General features: G+C 34.7%; 1 protein-coding gene across 14 annotated transcripts in view; it reads right to left on the reverse strand.

Annotated features, from left to right (window-relative positions):
- The window catches only part of OSBPL8 (oxysterol binding protein like 8), a 154,313-nt gene that overhangs the window by 21,553 nt on the left and 111,842 nt on the right, over positions 1–20,918 (reverse strand). For all 14 annotated transcript variants that reach the window (XM_060656904.3, XM_060656911.3, XM_060656910.3 and 11 more), the window contains 10 exons: positions 20,807–20,884; positions 18,940–19,041; positions 16,745–16,948; positions 13,876–13,960; positions 12,423–12,594; positions 9,230–9,467; positions 8,431–8,615; positions 5,175–5,256; positions 4,807–4,905; positions 2,777–2,873 (listed from right to left, as the gene is read on the reverse strand). In XM_060656904.3, the coding sequence (XP_060512887.1) occupies positions 2,777–2,873; positions 4,807–4,905; positions 5,175–5,256; positions 8,431–8,615; positions 9,230–9,467; positions 12,423–12,594; positions 13,876–13,960; positions 16,745–16,948; positions 18,940–19,041; positions 20,807–20,884 (1,342 nt within the window). The remainder of the gene's footprint in view (positions 1–2,776; positions 2,874–4,806; positions 4,906–5,174; positions 5,257–8,430; positions 8,616–9,229; positions 9,468–12,422; positions 12,595–13,875; positions 13,961–16,744; positions 16,949–18,939; positions 19,042–20,806; positions 20,885–20,918) is intronic.

The raw sequence follows: 20,918 nt of genomic DNA on the forward strand, positions 1-20,918 counted from the left end.
CGTTCAACTGACTGAGCCACCCAGGTGCCGTGGTATAATTGCTTCTTTAAATGTTTAGAAGAACTGAAAACATCTGGAACTGGAATATATCTCTGAAGGAAGACTTTAAATTACTAATTCAATTTCTTTCCCTGATTTAAGACTATTAAAATTTTATGCCTTTTTTGGGTCAGTTTGGTAATTTTTATTTTTCAAGGGATTGGCCCAATTCATCTAAGCTGTTCTAAGGAACATTATTGTTCATAATGTTTCCTTATCATTTTTTCAGTATCTGTAGGATCAGTAGTGATTCTGCTCATTTATTCCTGATTTGTACCTTTTTTTTGATCAGTCTACAATCAACTCTTAATAATTTCTGATTTTCTGTACTGTTTGTCTACATTCTACACTGACGTCTGCTCTTCATTATTTCCTTTCTTCTACTTAGTTTGAACTTAATTAGCTCTTTTTCTAATTTCATAGGGTAAGAAGTTAGATCACTGATTTAGATCTTTCTTCTTTTCTAACTTAAAGTTATAAATTGCCCTCTCAACACCACTTTTGCCGCATCTCACCAATTTTGGTATGTTGCATTTTTATTATCATTTAGTTTAAAATATCTTTTAATTTCTCTTGCAATTTCTTCTTTGGTCCATGGATTGTAGAAGTGTGTTGTTGAATTACTAAATATTTGGAGCTTAACTTGGTATCTTATTATTCGTTTCTAATTCTATTTCCTTGAGGGGCGCCTGGGTGGCGTCCAACTTTGGCTCAGGTCATGATCTCACAGCTCGTGAGTTAGAGCCCCATGTCGGGCTCTGTGCTGACAGCTCGGAACCTGGATGGAGCCCGCTTCGGATTCTGTGTCTCCCTTTCTCTCTGCCCCTAACCCACTCGCATTCCGTCTCCATCTCTCTCAAAAATAAACATTAAAAAAAAATTAATTCTATTTCCTTGAGGTTGCAAAACATACTCTGTATGAATTCTTTTAAAATTTATGGAGAGTTATTTTGTCATCAAATATCATCATTACCAGTGAAAATACCATATATATACTTAAAAATAATGTGTATTCTGTCATTGTCTGTTGTAATATTTTAGAAATATCAATTAGGGTAAGGTGGTTGATAGTGTTCTTCAGGTCTTACATGTCTTTGCTTATATTTTATCTAATTGTCTCATCATTTGCTGAGGAGAGAGTGTTAGTGTACAACCATGGTTCTAGAATTGCCTATTTGTCCCCTTAATTCTATTTTTGCTTCATGTATTTTGAAGTTCTGTAGTTAGGCATACATTTATTATTATGGTGATGTATTAAACCTTTTATCTTTATGAAATGTTCTTACTCTGTTAATACTTTGTCTTAAAATGTATTAATATAGCCACTCAACTGTACTTAATGCTTGCATAACACACCTTTTAAATTTTTCATTAACTACAAAACGTCAAGAAAGAAACAGAAACTACATGTTAAGAGGAATACACTCTATCCAGATGTCTTTAAGTTTAGCTTCATTTAGACTAAAAAAAAAAAATGAATTCCTAGACCAATAAAAACTTTTCTACACAAACAATTCAAAAACCAAATGGAAGAAGGAAGTTATCAAAAAAGTGCCCCTACAAGGCCTGAATTTTGTAAATTCTTTCAAAATATAAAGTAACAGATAGCTCTGATATACACAAATCATAATGTAACAGAAAAAAACAAGGCTAACTGCTGAAGTAATCCCAGAAAGTGAGCGATGCACTTGGTACTCATAAAAATTTCTCAAGCGCAGAACACATGCTCATAAAAGTCATTTATGTTATAATCAGAGGAGGGGCATGGAGGGACGGGAGGTAAGCGGGGAGAGAACAACCTAAATATAGAAGAAAAAAAATCATCTTCTAAAACAAGCAAAATGTAAAACTAGGCAAAAAACCAAAATCAAGACCCCAAACATCAAAACACATAAAGGATACCTTAAAGAAAAATAAAGGCATATACCATATTCTTTTATCAAAAACTATTGTTAGATTTCCCTGTTATAGACCCATCTATGGTTCTCCACTCTATCAGGTAACCAGACCCTTAGTTTCTGTTGACATATTTTCCCAATCTTAGAATAATTATTTTTTTCTCTCAGATTTAAAATTCTTCATTTAATTCATTGATTTTTCTCCATTTAAAAATTAATTTTAAAAAACAAAAGCAATTAAGGTTAAATACGTTCTACTAGTATATAGCTTTAGCCATTTGCTTGTTTGAATTGTCATAGTTTTTAGATTAAGGTTTCCTACAGTAACCATATTTCACTATTTTCCCTTATACTAATGAAAGTTTTTATTAGTATGTTGTTTGGCCCAAGATTAATTATCATTACTGACTGACCCTGGACCAAGTACTCTAACTGTACTTGTATTCTTTCCCTCTTTATTCAAAGACTAAATAGAATGACCAACCCCTCAGATACAATGAGATAGAACAAAAACCTTCAGTGGGACTAAAAGCAAAAAAGTACATTATGCACTAAAATGGCTAAGAGTGGTCATTCTGTCTTTTGATAAATGGTGCTTGTGATAAATTTACACATATGTGATGAATACTTATACAAAATGAGTCCTATTTATGAATCATACTTATGAATGGGCAAAGAAAAACACTACAAAGGAAAGGCCATTATCCAAGTAAAGATGATACTTAAAATGACATATAAATTCCTTTCTGAAAACAACCCAAGACATTGTCTATAGAAAAGCTCACCAGGAAATACTACCTTCCAGAAAAAAGGGCAGACTGAGACAAGGGGAAACTCACCATAGAACTTGGACTTAGCCAGGATACTACCACTAAGGCAAAATCCATCCTTTCGGTTACTAACATAAAAGGCAGATATTGGTGGATGATGAGACACCTATTGAACACAGAAAAAAACATAAAATACAGCAACATAAGCATATTATTGTACTATTGTCAAAGTTCAAGTCTTAACTGTATACTCTAATAATTAGTATGAAGAAATGTTTGGTAAGTGGTAAAATTAAACATTGATTATAGTAACCAGCCTCCAAGATATCTCCCAAGGAAACCACCTTCTGGTATTCACACATTAGATAGGCTCCTCTTACAGTGTACCAAACCAAGTTTGTATAAAAGTGATAGTATGTCACTTCTGAAATTAAGCTATAATGCACCATCCATTTTGGTCTCTCTCTCTCTCAGATCATTAGCTCTGAGCAGCCAGCTTCCATGTTGTGAACAACTCTACAGAGAAGCCCATATGGAGGGGAACTGAGTGCTCTCGTCAAAAACCACGTGATGAGCTTGGAAGTGATATCTTTCAGCCCAGCTAAGTCTTTAGATGACTGCAAAGCTGGCTGACATCTTGACTGCACACTCATGAGAGACCCTGAGCCAGAACCACCCAGCTAAGCAGCTCTCAGATTGCTAAACCTCACTGTAGGAGCTAATAAATGTTTGTTTCGAGCTATTAAATTTTGGAAGCCATTTATTTATACAGCAATGGATAACTAATACAGTGGCTATTTTTGTATAGGTTACTTAATAGGCTGTAGGAAACAAAAGTTTTAACAAATGTTACTTCAGTAATCTAATATTTTCAAAATATATACACATTATGTTTTCTGAAATGAGTCAAAGCTAAAATCAAACTCTTCGCAAGCTTCTCAATTTAGCAAGGATTTACAATGAACTAAAATGCAAGGTGGCATAATCAATTAAAAAATTAATACACAGATAAGTGGTTTCAATTTGAAAGGTATATCAAAATTTCTAGGGAAGAGGAAGGTTTTTCAAATGAAACATAGTCTCCTCATTCTTCTTAAACTTCTCATGAGAATTATTATAGTAAGGGGTCACTGTTATTGAGAAATAATGTCATATTCCTCAGGACCAGGGAGTAAAGGGGAGGACGGGGGAAAGATTGAGAATCATGAGTAAGATGTATATATGTCTAAATTAATGAAAGATTAAAACCAAGAAAAAAATTTTAAAGATATTTTATCTCTACCCTCAACGTGGGGCTCGAACTCACAACCCTATGATCAAGAGTTGCATGCTTCACTGACAGAGCCAGCCAGGAGTCCCAAAATTAAGAAATATTTTTGACTGCCTACTATATATACAACAAAAAGATTTGTAGGAAGGGCATTCCTTTGAGGAGCTGACAATTTGATTAGGGAAATAAATATTCTGTAAAAAGTTAATGTAAGTGTTAAAATAACAGCTTAATGGAGATCACAAAAAAGAATACAGAAGAGAGAAATCAGTGGGAGGTGTAGTCACTTGGATCATGAAAGAGGAGTAGGTTAGGGTTGATTTAGATGGAAAATAGCTAAGAAGAAATATTGGGATGGGAGAATTAAATTTAAAAATAATGAGGCCAAAAAGTACAGTATCAGGTTACCTAGTTGTGAATGCACAGACAGGTCGAACTACTGCCAAAGGTTCAGAAAGGCATCAAACTTGAGATTAATTTAGAAAGATAAGGAAGACCTTGAATGCCAGACAAACAGGTGTAAAATCTGATTTAGGAACTAGGAAACCACTGAACAATTTTGGTCACAAAGAAGACAAAACCAGTGTGGGAGGATGGCTCAGGAAACATAAAGATTTATTTTTGGTCACAGGATTCCATGACTATAATATTAATACCTATAAGCATGGTGTTTAGTCATATTCAGTACTAAATGATTAAGTGCTTACCAAATGTTCACTAATAAGAAAGGTTAATAATCAACAGTGAGTTTACTGAGTTAATATTTTTTATTAAAATATCCCAGTAACTTCTGAACCAGTTTTGTTTCTGTAACATGCACTTCTAATACCTGTTCAGCAATATAAAATGTTTTGCTGTTTGTTCTGGGATGAATCCATAAACAACGGAAAGTCTCACCAAGTATAGGATTGTAAGGTTTCTTCAGTCCCTAGGAAAAAAACATACAAGTTTCAAAATACACATCTGGAAGATTTCACCTCCTCCCAGTCAAAATGGGTTTAACTCTTATCCTTATAAAATTTCACAGTAGAGACTGGAAATAAAGTGAAGTAACTTCAATCATAATATAGGTCTAAATGATAAAGTATTTTACAATTTTTCTAACTCAGAGGCCCTGAAATGCTTTTCAATAGATAAAGATAACATAAAAAATAAAGAACTCATATTAGGCTAAAGAAAGTTAAATATAAACATTACCTTTGGCTTTTTATAGAATCCTGACAAATACCATTTCACTACTTTCTTCAAACGGAAGTAAGGATTTTCTTCAAGAGCAGCCCTAAAAACACAAAATGGTATAAACAAAACTTTTACAAAATATCTCACAAATTCTCCCTCGTATTTATCAAGTAAACCAACTGAGTATATGATTGGAAAGTGTAAGTCATATTTAAAAAAAATTTTTTTTTTTTAACATTTATTTATTTTTGAGAGACAGAGGGAGACAGAGTACAAGTGGAGGAGGGGCAGAGAGAGAAGGAGACACAGAATCCGAAGCAGGCTCCAGGCTCGGAGCTGTCAGCACAGAGCCCGACGCAGGGCTCAAACTCACAAACCGTAAGATCATGACCTGAGCCACCCAGGTGCCCCAAGTATAAGTCATATTTAAAACATATGGCAAAAACAACCATGTAAATCAGTCTGTAAGAATAACTTTTCATAATCTGGTTATTTTTCTCCCCATTTTTCCCATTGTTTGATACACTGCCCAGGTCTTTGTTCAAGTAGTTTTTACAAACTCTCCAAACCAAGGTTTTTCAAGTGGGGTTCTGGAGAGCCTTAGATATTGCCAGGGGTTCTGTGAGAAATTATGATTGAAAAAAATGAATGTATTTTGAGATTCAAGAACTGTGTGATGCCTAGTATTTGCAATGATGGGGCAATGGCCAAGCAGCCTCATCAACAATTTTGTGAGAGGTGTTCAGTTCCATATGTCAGAGAAGGATCATGTTCATTTGATTTAGTCTATTCTCAGTCACTTATTTCAATTAGAGGAGATTAAGGATAACTGGTGAATGCTGCCCTACAAGAAGGGAGGACAAGAGGTTGATATTAGCCTCTCCCATGCAAAATGCCCCCCTAGGAATAGGACTGTATATCCCTTGAGCTCCTATTACAAAATAGAGAAGTTTCAAATCACAAATATGGAAGTTTTAAGATAATTTAAGTCAATCAGCGCTATTTTTAGCCTTCAACCCTAAGTGCTACCAAATGATTTTCCAGAGTAAATAAATTCGATCATTGTAACAGATAATCAAAGAACAATTTTCATTTTAAAGAAATTTTTAGAAGCCATGACTCAGCTACCCCTTTACCCTTTTGCTATTGCTCTAAACTGCAAAATGTTGCAAAACATTGTAGATGTCAGAAGTGAATTCTGAGTTTTCACATGTATATGTATGCATGTATAATATATACATTACAACTTCGTACATACGTATATTACAATTTAATTATTACTTCCTTCAAGCATGTCTGAAGGTTCAGTGTGTGATTTTTGAAGATGAAGTGTGAAATGGAAGAGACCAGGCTTAGGTTTACTGACCACTGTGCCAAGTTGAAACGCTGCTCTTACAGGGAGTAGCAACCTTCTGTGCTCTTCTTATCTTGATTTAAATTCTCTTGCTATTCAACTTTACTTACTATTTTGTATTTGCATAGTTCAGAACGCAAAGCAACATGGAGAAGTATACATGTCTTGCCATTGTCCCATCTCTCCATATAGGCAACTTTTTTTTTTTTTTTTTTTAGTTTTTAACAAACAGTTTTCTTTAAGCATAAAGAAGCAAATAAAAATACGCAGCCTTCCTTTTCTTAAAAAGATAAAAAAGGAAGCAAACCACATATTTTTTGTACCTTGCCTTTTTCACATACACATAATCCTGGAGATCCCTCCAAATCAGGTTACAAACTTCTTCCTTATATGCAAATGCACCGTATGTTATTAACCCACCAGTCAACTGTGGCTCAATACTTGAGTTATCTAATCTTTTTCTATTACAAGCCCTACCACAACAATCTTGTATATACGTCATTTTGAATATGTAGAGATATATTTGTAGGGGCTATTCCCAGAAGCAGAATTACTGGATCAAAGGACTGACTGCATCTATAATTCTGGTAAATACTGCCAGGTTCTTTTCAAAAGCACTGTGCTGGTTTGTGTCACGCGGCAGTGGCAGCAGCAGCAGCATACAAGTGCCTGCTGCCCCACAGAGCCTTGGCAACAGGGTGTGTAGCCAGAAAACTGCAACCTTTCAACTTAGGAAAGTGGGCATCTCTCAGGAAGATCTCACTGTGATTCATAGGAACCTGCCTCACACTCAGAGAAATGAATTTCTACACAGATAAAAGAACTATAATATATAAAGCAAAACTGGGGTATAAAAGCTTTTGGATTTTGGTCACTGTGATCGATAAAAAACAGTATCTTTTTGTTTGAATCTGCACTTTTCATATTTTGAGTGAGATTTACACATTTAAGCACTGTTTCTATTCATCTATGAAGTACCTGGTCATTTCCTCTACTCCTTTTTCTATTAGGTTGCTGGTCATTTTCATTAAATTTCTAAGAGCGCTTTTTATTTTAGGGAGATTAACAATTTGGGTATGCCTTAATTTGCAAAAAATCTCCCAGTTTTTCAATTATCTTTTGATTCAGCTTATGACTTTTACAACGTTCACTAATGCAACTAACAGCCTAATAAAGCAACTAATAAATTCAATACAGATATTGATAAAGAATCTAAAAGCCAGGCCACAGGACCAGAACCTAGCATCTTAGAACACGCAGTGTCTTGAACAGCTGGAATGGGGGCAGCATGTGAAACCTGGAAAGGTATACATAAAGTTGATGTCTTTTACTGGTTCCCCAAGAAACCGCTGGGAAAGAGATCGGCAGCTCCTCCTCCACCTCCTTTACGCCTGCCTTCCCCAGAATTACATCCAGGATCAGCTGGCAGGAAACAAAGCAAAGATGAAAGTGGGGATTTATACCGTGAGCCAGCAACTGGCGGAGCATTCTGGTTGTAGAAAGCAGCACATCCCTCATGAGCATGCAGACAGGATAAGTACAAACAGAAGCACAAGCCCCAGGATGGGACCTGAACAAGAGCTTAGGTGACCTGGGGGAGAACAAGGAATGCTACCACCTCTCCCCATGTTAGGTCAGGAAACAGGGAGCCTGTGAAAGCAGTACTGTCTGTCAGGTAAGGGATAGACTCCTTGTCTTCCTCACACTTGTGATCTCTCAATTCAACCGCATAAATGGAAACATTAGAGCCAAGTATTAAGTATTCTTCTTATTAAGGTCAACTGTAGAACTGGTGGAGAGAGGGACATCTCATTAGAGCCTAGTTTTGGTAAGGCATAACCACTGTAATTTGCGCTCTGAAAAAAAAATCTCTTAAAACCATGAAGCATCTTTCATTTTAAGAAATGAGAATCTACTTACTCAGATAAGAAATCTGCATGATAGTAATAATCCGAAAGTTTATCCAGGAAAGAACGAGGTTCCAAAATAAACGTCGGCAGAACCACCCTGGACAGGTCCATGCCAGGACGGACTTGTTTCAACAGTGTCCAGATAAGGCTTTTGTTTTCTTCAGACACAGTTTCTGTTTGAGAAGCCTCACCTGCCTTTAGCAATTGACAAAAAAATACTCAAATATCATATTTATCTCAGACACATTAGATATGTAAAAAAACAGCTGATGTTGAAATATGCATTCTCTGTAAGACTATCCCAAGCATTCTTAAAATGGGAAATAACTCATTAGGTAGTAAGTCTATAGCTATAAAACTTAGGTAAAAAGAGTAGTTGTTAAGAGACATCAAAGTGAAGGATATACACAAAGAATTCATTACAAAAAATATTACATGCAATTATTTTATACCATATTCACTTCTAAGAATTAGCAATACCAGGAACATTACAAACTCATGTGTCCTTGCAATTCACATTGTACCTGGCAATGATATTAAGGAGTACTAGTACTATCCTATTTCAAAAACAAACCTGAAGAAAATGTAAACTTTAAATTTAATAGAATTTATTGGTACTCATGTGAGTACACATGTTATTTATAAATCCCGAGATATTTCACGTGTATGCAATTTTTAAAATAAAATAGGTATCATCTAAATGTTCCCTTTCAGAAAAATAAGCAATAGGTCAAAGAAACGTCTTCAATTTCAGCTGAAAATTTCCAAGGATCAGAAAACCTATATCCCTGAAAATCATAGACTTTTACCTCTCCTAGTTCTTCATGGCTCTGTTCAGTGTAGGTAGTCTCCTTTAAAGGCTCCACGGGCTCAGGTTCGATATAAGAGTCATCTTGCCTTTCGGATGTATCTGTGTCACTTTCTTCACTTTTCCCCATCACCTCATTGTCAGACTCATCATGTTCTTGATCATTTTCTTTATCAGATTTATCAGAATACATATCTTGGTCCTTAAAATGCTGCCGTTCAATTTCACTATCATTTAACCTTGAAGGTAAGAAATATTAAGAGAAAGAATAAAAGAGACAAAGAATATTTAATTTATAAATCAGAATGATATGAACATTTATTCAGAATTTGAGTGTCAGGCACTGTTCTGTGTTTTAGATAATTTTACTCAGTTAACACTCAAAAATAATCCTATGAGATAAGTAATATTATTATTCTCACTTTACAGATTAATAAATAAAAAAACACAGAGAAATTAAATAACCTGGGAAATATTACAAAAAAACACTCTGAACTCTGCCTCTTTACCATTTAGGGCAAAAAGCTTCCAACAGTAAAGTTTTGGACTTTGCCTTGCTAGATTTTTTTCTTGGTTTTACAAACATCATCACTTGAATCAACCTGTCACTTCTGGCCTAAAGAAAAACTTCCAAGTCAAGATTATCAGATTCTCAAGTGAACTCAAATGAATTATGACTTTCCCTCTGTAAAGGTCTCTCCAAAGTCACTTGAAGTGAGTGAAAATGTAAAAGGTAAGTAATTATATCTCTTTAATACTTGACTCACAGGTTTAATCTTGAGAAAAAAAATCCAAGGAGAACTAGAAATGGATATTTCAGTTTATGGAAATAAACCTATAGCCTAAACAGATTAAGATGCTACCCCCACCCTATTCATACAGTGATTAGGGTTAATAATCTGTACAAAATAGAACTTATAAAAAAACTCACTTCCAGCTTCAAAAAATTAAAAAAACTTATTTTCCAAAATCTTCATTTGGATTCTAACCAAAGAATTTCTAATAGAAATTCATTCTTATGGTAATTATTTTCTTTCTTTCCCTTTATAATCATGTATTTTTTTTAAGTTTCTTTATGTATTTTGAGAGAAAACAAGCATGCGTGTGAGGGAGGGGGAGAGAGACAGGGAGAGAGAACCCCAAGTAGGTTCCTCGCTGTTAGCACAGATCCCAATGCAGGGATCGATCTCACAAACCGGGAGATCATGAACTGAGCCAGTTAAGAGTCGGATGCTTAACCCACTGAGCCATCTAGGCACCCCTATAATCATATATTTTAAAATAGCAGTCTAAAATTGCTGTCTCTGCTTTCTTATCACCTATTCACTCTTTAATCTCTCATGATCTGGTTTTCACTCCCCTAAATCCACTGAATCTGTTCCTTTAAAGGTAACTAATGACAGCTTAGTTGACAAATCCAGTGGCCTTGTATAATCTTCACCTTCTGTGACTTCTCTGCATTACAGGATTGTGACAATTATTTTTCTTAAAATGGTATTAGTGCCTCGGTTCCATGTAACTGGTTTGACTTTTTGAGCTCTCTGATCCTTTTTACCTCCTTCCATCTGTAAGATATTTTAATCTTCCTTGACCCTCTTTTATTTTCTCTGTCCTCTCTCCCCTTTGGCAGGCTTGCCAATTTCAAGCCTTCACCATCATTTGTTTGGTTTTCAAACCTATGCATGCAGAAATAAGCTTCAGACCCATGTTTTTAAACACTTGGCTGATATCACTTACATGTCCTGGGGCCAATGCATCCTCAACATGTGCAATTATTTAATATATTATCATCTCCCAACATGGTCCTTTATTTTACTATCATCTTATCGGTCACTGAGATTTAAAACTTGTAATCTTCTTTAATTTTACCCACTCCCTGTCCCTTACATCTAGGCAGACTATGTATCTCAAAGGTAGGCCTCCACTTCCCTGGTCTCTGCATCTCTTAGCTCATGTTTTGTCATACAGCCAAATGAAAATGTTGCTATGTTGACTACCTTTGTAAAAATCTGTTATATTGATCTTCCCTCTGATTCCCTAGCTGAATGTTATCTTTCCAACTTCTAAATTCTCCTGATCCTGTATTACCCTACAGCATCTCTCCTTTGGTTGTTTGTGTCATTCTTATCTTCCTATCATTTATAGTTGCCTGCCATTTTATAGGTTTTAAACAAAATAAAACATCTCTCCAGGACCAGAAAGCTAGTATGCTATTGCACTGGATTCAAATTTAGGATCATATCTGATACATCTCCCTATTTATAATGCAGTGAATAATACAGTAAAGTGTATGTCTCATACACAAAAGAGGCTCAAAAATTTAAATGAATAAATATGTGCAGATGAATTTTTAAGATTCCAAAATAAGAGCATTTAAAAATTATCTGGTATTCAATAAAAACAATGGACTATTTACAGCTGAAGAGCTTCAAGGGAAAAATCTTGGGAAGGGGCGCCAACAAACACCCATTCCTAACTTTGAGGAAAGTAACCTCAGTGCTGTTGGGAATAAGTAGCTTCAGAGCAGAGGCTGAATACTGGGGCAAGGGAGGAGAAGTCTAAGTTTCCCTCCAAAGCAACAAAAGAGATCTGAACCTCAACTAAGGTACTTGTTTGTTTCCCCAGGGAAATATTTTTTTTTAGTATTAACTACAATGAATGTTTCAGGGTATAAAACCACAAACAGGATACAGTTCCAACTTGAAACACCTGTGGTATAACAGGAGCATTCCACAAATACCAAGTAGAGCAAGTCAAGTGCCATTCCCCAAAAAATTAAAAAGTGCTACAAAACAGTAATAGAAGAACAGATTATATCTCACTATTGTGAAGCAAGAAACGCTTTGCATTTGATGTAATATTTGAGATTGGTCTTGAAGAATGGGATTATGAAAGGAAAAAAGAGCAAGGAGGACTAGAAAACATTCTTAATGGAGGGAACACCATGTATAAAGAAAAGGTATGTATTTGGGAAAGAACAACTACTTCACATTAGCTGAAATAAAGGAAATAACTTTCTATACTTTATTATAGCAAATAAGCAAATGGTAAATCAGGCCTCAGACCATATAATGGGAAGAAAACAGCCACGTTCAATTCTAGATACACCACAAAAATTCTAGGCCTGCCAACTAACCTAGTGAATAACATCGTCCCTTCTAAAAATCACCAAATTAGTGGCAATAGCTACTTACTGAAAGTTGTCACCACTGTGGAGATTGTTAGCACGTAATAAACCATACAAAGTCACATGTGTGCTCTCTGATGAAATGCTCAGGTCATGTTCCTTTCCTTCTCTGATCATTGTACGTTTAAGAAGACTAGAACATTTCAAGGCCAACTCCAAAGCATCCATCCAGCACCTTCCTAGAAGAACACAGATTCATAAGCAATATAGTTCAAGAAACTATAAAAACCAGCATCCATCTTAATTTAATACTGTTAACCTTTAAGCATACTATTATTTCTTTGAGAAACATTCACTGGAAAAGTTCACGTGAATATAAAATCTTGCAAGGATTTTTTAATGCAGTTTTTCAGTTTAGCAAGTGCTTTTCACAGACCAAGCATCTAAAAACCACTGGTAAATGAACAGTATATAGAACACATTAGAAAGTACACCTAATCTAAAATAAACACACTTTACTTCTAAAATCTTAGAACATTAACAGGTAGTATAATTTGTAGCTACCAACGAAGGTACAGAAAATACACTAAACGGGTTATGCTTCTACTATAAACAAACTTATCAAATTAATATTTTGTTTCTGATAAAAGGTCTAACTTCAGGTTTACCACCATCCACTTTACTTATAGGTATGAAAATTCTGAAGTCATGGAAATAAATGCCTGTACAATATTGTCATTAACTGCCACATTAGTACAAACACTAATAACTTTATTTTTAAATTAAAATTTAGAACTGTATTAGCAAAATAAAAGTTAGTTGCTCTTAAAATGTATATATGTATTTCCATATCTGTTGGAAACATCAGCCAAGTAAAACGCTTTTCATAACATAAGCTTGTGCGTATGATATTTTAAAAATAATCATCAGGTAAAAGTAAACTCTAAAAGGTTACAAGATTCCCTAGGCTAAGTTAGTCTAAACTATAAAACATAAAAGTGAGGAAGAAATCCATTATCAATTATTAAGGTTTTAAAGCTAGTGTGGCTTTCCCATTAAATAAGTTTTACCCTCTCCATATTGCTTCAAGAATTAAGTTACTAACTGCAGAAAAGTTTGTATTTGAATCTTCTATATAAAAAAACTCAAAACAGTATATACGTGTATAAATGTTAATTTTTAATAACAAAATACAAATAATATTAAATGTACCTCTTAAAGTACAAAACCTAGTGAGTTACCACAAAGAACACTAAGGAAAGTAAAAAGAGTGTTAACATATCAATGGAGGATGAAGAAGAAAACTTTACGCTAATTCATCACTCAATTATACAGTGCTTCCTATCAGATTGTTGTCTACAAAGTTAATGTTTTTAGTATTATAAGCAATTTATAATTACAATATGTCTGCTCCAGTACCATACTAAAGAGATTTTCCCCAAAGGAAAATACACAGTGGCATATAAAATAAACCCTTCAAAATGAGGGCCAAAATCTAATCCATCAAAATCTGTATTTACCATCTGACTCTGAAGTAGCTCGGATGATCAAGTAACTGCTAGGTAAGGGTTGAGTTATAGATCCAACTGCTTCGCCTTTGGGACCCTGAAAAGAAAAGCAAAGCAAAGCAAAGCAAAGAAAAGGTGTACAGTTCATATTATGAAATCTCAACTTCATATTATCCACTATTACCTATAATAACCTAAAAGCAAACAAGCTTTAATTTTATGCTTAAAAAGTATTAGGTAAAGTTTTAAGAAAGTAAATATTGAGGAAAGTTTTCCTCCTCCAACAAGTATACGTCTTTAATAGAAAGTTGAACAACTTAGAGCTATCATTAAACATGATCTCTATTTATGGTTCACATAGTAAAGAAAAACCTGCAACTTATTATACTAGACCAAAGTTTAATTTAACAGAGAATTTCCATCCCAAAGATACTAAGTAACATTAAATTTCTAGAGGCCTAAAAAAAAGCTGGAAATAAAATTTATAAGAAAAAGAGAAATGAATTTTGAATAGGTCTAGGGGAAAAAAAATCTCTATTTTACAACCATTGATATACTTGTTATAAAATACTTGTTATGAAATACTAACTAAAAAAGTTAATTTTATTTTTCCAGAAAGAAAATGGAATTTTGTCTTTGTTGTTGTTGGCGAGGGTTATTTGTTTTAGGAGTATATAGAACACCAAGAACCCTAAATAATTAGTATCTCCAAGGCTAATCTTAGGTGAACGCAGTTCTTCTTTGGGAAGGAAATCTGAGGATGAACTCACAGTATAATTTTGATATTAAATAATTTTAAGTTGTAAGATCAAAGAATAAAATGAATTTGAGAAGCATAAACATAAAGAAGGTAAAGATTCAAAATGAAAAAGTAGAAAAAGTCAATATAATTTTAACTAATACTGTAATATCCCTTGGGTATTTTCAAATAGCTTTCTAATTTATGGGCCAGTTCCTAGAACCATCACAGAGTAGGATCTAGTCACACTGCTTAGGTTTCAAGCTTGGTTCCATGCTAGAAAAATTTCTTAGGTAAACTCTTTAGGCCTTAATCTCTTTACCTAGGTAACAGGGGAAAATTATAACCTCCTTAAAGGTATGAAAAAAAGAGTCCATATAAAATGTTCGAGTCCCTAATACAAAGTAAAAACTCACAAATATTACTTTTACTTAATCATAGATACTGACTTTGAAGGTGTTTAAACAATATCCTGAGCATATTTTGCTTGTGGAAAATATTCTGATGATTGCCTAATTGTGCAAATTTTCCTCCCACCAGTATTCGGAATTCAATAAATTTGACATTAAAAATGTTTAATAATTTAAAAATTCATTAAAATTCTGGGGCACCTGGGAGGCTCAGCTGGTTGAGCATTCGACCTTGGCTCAGGTCATGATCTCACGGTTTGTGGGTTTAAGCCCTGCATTAGGCTCTCTCTGCTGTCACCAGAGAACCTGCTTCAAATCCTCTGTCCCCTTCCCCAGTCACACGCTCTCAAAAATAAATAAAACATTAAAAAAAAAATAAAAATTCATTATAATCCTTACAATTCCTAAGAGTAGTAGTAAAGAATACTGTACATAAAAGGTTTTGAAAGGGTTTTTTTTTTTTTTTCTTACTTGAGAATCACATGATATATAGTTAACAGAGGTTCTATAGGTTAAATTCTTTCCCTATGGGAAGTACCTAATTCCAGAATGAAACTAACTCTCTAATCCTAAATTTATTCCTGGTATGACTACAGACTACTGAAATAAAGGTTAAAAGTCCAGGTTTTTAAGAGGTGTATGTATACTGCCTAATTAAGCAACACTAAAAAAAAAAAAAAAAAAAAAAAAAAAAATTAAGCTGAAACTACTTTAACTCTACATCTCAATTAGGTGGTTTTCCTTAAGGGAGAACATCTAAACCCTTTATTCATGTATAACTGATCTTCTTAGAAACTGAAACAATTATTGCTTTGTAAGAATTTAAACTAAATTCATTAATTCTGTTAGTGTATATGGAATGTCTGTTTGTAGAATCCCTTGGTAGTTAATCAAATAAGGCGTTTCTATTTTCCTGATTAAGTTTCTGCCTTTATAATACAGGAGTGATCACAGTTATGCTTTTTAGTTTTATTATTTTAAAAATATTTTTATTTATTTTTGAGAGACAGAGCATGAGTGGGGCAGGGGCAGAGAGAAAGCAAGACACAGAATCTGAAGCAGGCTCTAGGTTCTGAGCTATCTGCACAGATCCTGACGTGGGGCTTGAATCCACAAACTGTGAGATCATGAACTGAGTCGAAGTTGGACACCTAACCAATTGAGCCACCCAGGTGCTCTGGTAATTGCAAATTTTTAAAAACACACTACAAACTGAATCCCCATGGATAAGAGTTTATAAGGTACAAAGTAAATTTGGGAAACATTTTCCTCAAAAAATTTTAAGTCAGATCTTTTTATAGTTTTTTTTAATGCTTATTTATTTTTGAAACAAAGAGAGACAGCTCGCTCACATGCAAGCGGGAGAGGGGCAGAGAGACAGGGAGACACAAAATCTGAAGCAGGCTCCAGGTTCTGAGCTGTCAGCACAAAGCCCCATGGGTGGCTCGAACTCACAAACCACGAGATCATGCCCTAGCTGAAGTCAGACACTTGACTGACTGAGCCACCCAGGTGGCTTAAGATCCCTTAAGTTAGATCTTAACGGTAGGTAAACAAAGCCTTTTGGTACACAATTCATTGTGGGTAGAGAAAAAAAGAGGAATAATGCACTTGAAAACAAGCAAATTTAGAAGTGCTTAGAGAGGTTAGCAATCATTAGGTTAATTGATTTATCTCAGTGCTACTCACAGATTGCCATCTTTACCTTTCACCTATATAACAAAGTGCTTACCTTCACTGCCCAAATAGACTGCTCCAAAGGATGAAAAAGTTTGAAACAAAAGCCGTCCTTTTTTGATGGACGCTCAATGATTTCACAGGCATTCAGAAGGACTGTTCCTACCCACTGACCATTTTTCTGGGTTTTATAAATCAGTAGCACCCCAGGTTTCAAAACACACCACAACTTGGTCCAACTCTTTAAAGTACCACGAATCTACAGAAAGATAAGTTAATTTAGGAAATAAAGCTGTTTTTATCTTTTTTGCTCCACAAGATACAAATTCAGTAATGGCAAATATCTAAAATTTCTACAACATATACACTTAAGATTCAATAGATTTTTTTTTAAGCTACTAGATGTCAAGGACTGCACAGAAAGACAAAAAGCATGGCTCCTGCTTCTGAAGAACTTAAAGTCTACCTAGAGGCTAGGTCAACAGTTTCAAAATAATGTGCCAAGTAGAATAGAATGCTTTTCCTAACCCTCCACGCCAGCTCAGGGGCCATTAAAATATACTTTTCCTAGTCCCAAGATTCTCTTCTTCTTACCGTCCATTGTAATTTTATTTGTGGGAGTATAAGATTATTCCATCTTTTAAGATTCTTTCCCCCTTTACCCCCTACACATCGACAGTACTGAAGTCACTGCCAGCATGCACACCAGGCATTCCCTAAATATTCACTGAGTGGTAGGAAGAGGGAAGAACCTCCTTCGAGCCCCTAAAATTACCTTTTTTAAGTTACTCTGTTCTTAGTAATTACATAAAATGTGCCATTTAAGTTCTTGGAAAAATTTTAAAACACAGTTACATGAATCTCTCTCTAGTCTCAAAATGTTCCTCGTCCCAGGGTTTAAGGCTATGTCAATAGGTCTATAACTGGTTTTTCCTATCAATGTCTATTTCTGTCATCCGTTAAAAATGTTTCCATGCAAATCACTGAATTCACAATACTGAAAAGAATGCTAATCTACTTAGAATAAAAACTAGGATTATCCTTTTATTTACCATAAAACATCTGCTCTCTCAAAGCACTTACCTGAATTATGAAATAAATATAGGGCTCCCTAACCCCTGAAATAGGCATACCACAATAACTCTAAACAAGAAAAAGTTAGAAATGGGGAGTTTGGAGTCAGGAATGAAGAAGAGAGAAAATCTTTGAGAAAAGTACATGTTTATGTAAAAGAAACGGAGAGATAAGAGAAGCAAATGGAAGAGTTACCCTGAGATAACATTTTGTATTTGGGACATGTGACAGTATAACATGGATGGAAAATGATCAGAATGAAGGTTATGATTTAGAAAGTCAGCCAGGGGATGTGTTAGGGACACTTTTAGGGGGTTAGCTGCAGAAATCCTATGTTAGAAGAGGAAGCTTAGCTCTGAAAAACCCACATGAGATATACAGCATAAAGATTTCTAAGTAGAGTCAATATAAGTCAGAACGTGTCTTTAGCACAACACTGAAGAAGATCCCAGCACTACCTGAACTAACAAGGAAACTATCATTGGGTTCCCATTTTAGTAAGAGAACTTTGACAAAAGATCTCATAAGGATTATACGTTGGAGCCTGGACCAATGTTTTGGGAGAATAGAAAGCTTTCAGGGCTGGGGTGACTTTTAGATTAATGCCAGATACTAAAATTGCCTGGGAGACAGAGTCTCACAAGATCATTCTTACACTTTGCATTTAGTCTGAAAGATTCCTACCAAAGAAGAATGAGAAAGAAAGAGTGGGATGATAAAAAAGTAAATAAAATTAAGTGGAAATAACCAGAGGCCAAAACAAGGTATGGAAACAACAATATGCATGTTTTTCCGAAAATTAATCCTTTCCAAATAACAATTTTTATATTAACTTTGTTTCATATCTTCTCAATAATGCATGCCACACCTATAAAAATACTAATGCTAATTTAAACAGCAAAATTAGATTATATAAATGTCACACAAATCAAAAAGCCCTTTAAAAAGAACTGCTATCCATTTTCAGTGTTATTGTCAAGACAGACAATATTAAGTTTCCTTCTCCCCATTATGACTAGAACAGAGAACCTCTGGGATACAATTAATAGTTTGCCAGTGAAAAACAATCATCCCAGGAGTTGTTTTTGTCTTGTAGGCTTTAGGTGCTCTTTGGGCTTTCCTATTCCTGTAGGTAAACATCCAGCAATTTGAATTCAAGCTTCAATACAAACTGACCTTCAACCAATCAGCCATAACAATAACAGAAGGATCTGTGATTGTACTGAGTAACTCCTTTGTGGCTCTTTTCTTTTCTTCTCGGTAATTTTTCTTTTGCACCTATTTTACAGAAATAATAGAAAAATTAAAAATTCACTAGAAATGGGCAATTTCTTTCCAAAATTTTTAGGTCTATAGAATGTAGAGTATGCAATTCTAAACCTCTTTTGGAATTCTAGCTTCTTAGGATAAAAGAACTTTTAAAGAGCTGGTAGGAATTTTTAGAGTTTAGAATCTTGTTTTTCTGATCACTAGCTCTGTATGTTTTTGAAGAATTTTACTTTTAGTCACACAATACTACATGAATCCAATCTCATGGTCAGAATTTCAAACAACACAAATAAAACTAAAGCTGTCTTTATTATACCCTATCCTATTCCAATCCTCAGAACTGACCACTGTTAACACTTCCAGAAAACACTATCCTTTCAGGCTTTTCTATGTATACAACCTAAAAAATATACAGCTTTTGTGGTTCTGTCTTTTTAAACACATTTTTAAAAAAGGTTCTTCTATTCAATATTTTTTGGAGCATTTCCATGCCTATCTCAGTAAGAGCTAATATTTACTGGGCATATTCTGTGCACCAATTACTGTGCTAATTAGCACTTTACATGTACTACCTCATTTAATCTTTGAAATAACCTTGGCAGTAGGCCAATTATTATCTTTATTTTACAGATGAGAAAACTGAGGCACAGAGAGTAACTTGCCCAGGATCACACAGCTAGTAAGTCATGCAGGCACAACTCAGACAAAGGCAGACTGGCTCTAAAAGACATGGTCTTAACCACCATGCTATACTGCTTCTATAATTTTTCTTAATAAGTTCTCTCACTGATGGAAATCCACTCTGTTACCAGTTTTTCATTTTACAAACAATGCTATGATTATTTGCAACTGGCAATTTTGTTCGTTCTTTGTACTATGATGTAAGAAATAATTAAGAAACCACAAAGTGGTATTTATTCAATCAAAATATTAAAGTTTTACTTTCAGAAGTCACCTGTGAAATAGTCTAGGAAGGCAGGAGTGGATTAACATAGTCTCATTATTGCTCTGTTGTTATTACACAGATGAGAGAAGAGTAGTAAAAAACTCCCAGTGATGAACTTCTCTTAGCTATAAAACCTTCCTAGTTGCACTTAATAGTAAGGAAGTTTTAATAATTATACAACCAAAATACTTCAGACTTTGGTCCTTATTAATATTCATATCTGAATTAACAGATTTAATATGGGATTGCAAATACAAATGCATATAGGATCAGATATGAGAAAAAAAAGGGGGGTAAAATAGACCATGCAGGGACTTAGAGTGGACTGGAAAGCATGTTATTTCTTAAGGTCAAGGATCTGTGGTCATTCTGGAAGACAGTCCAAAGGGAGTATTTCTTAGACAGGGGCTGGAAATCTGAACTTGTAATTGTTACTGCAAATTTTTAAACCATTGTGTGGGTCAAACAAAATATCTATCTGTGGGCCAAATTCAGCCCATGACTTTTAGTAAACTTGAATGTCAAAAAGCATCACAGCTTCCCATCATGTGTTCTACAACACAGTGATATGCCTAACTCAGGTACAATTGTGCAGATACACCAGTCCTCAGCCTCTGGACGGCAAGGTGAGGGCTGAGGCAGCACTGGATGGTCATCAAGTAGCCTTTTCAGTTGACTCCAGTGTGCCACACAAATAGTAACTGTTTTTATGTGTGCCTGTCTGACATTATTTTTCTTTCTTTAGGAGATACATCTCTTTCTGTTATCCTACTTTCAAAAGCACAGGCAAAGCATAATGTTATTTATGAAATAGCTGTGGAAACTAACCTTGAGAGATTCTTTTTTTGTGAGCTTGCTTGAAGCTGAACTATCCTTCTCCGAGCCATTATAAAGTTTAGATTCAGACTGAAATCACAGGGAAATGAACAAAAGAGAAATA

This window comes from Panthera onca, chromosome B4, assembly GCF_046562875.1.
Source record: "Panthera onca isolate mPanOnc1 chromosome B4, mPanOnc1 haplotype 2, whole genome shotgun sequence".
Classification (NCBI taxonomy): domain Eukaryota; kingdom Metazoa; phylum Chordata; class Mammalia; order Carnivora; family Felidae; genus Panthera; species Panthera onca.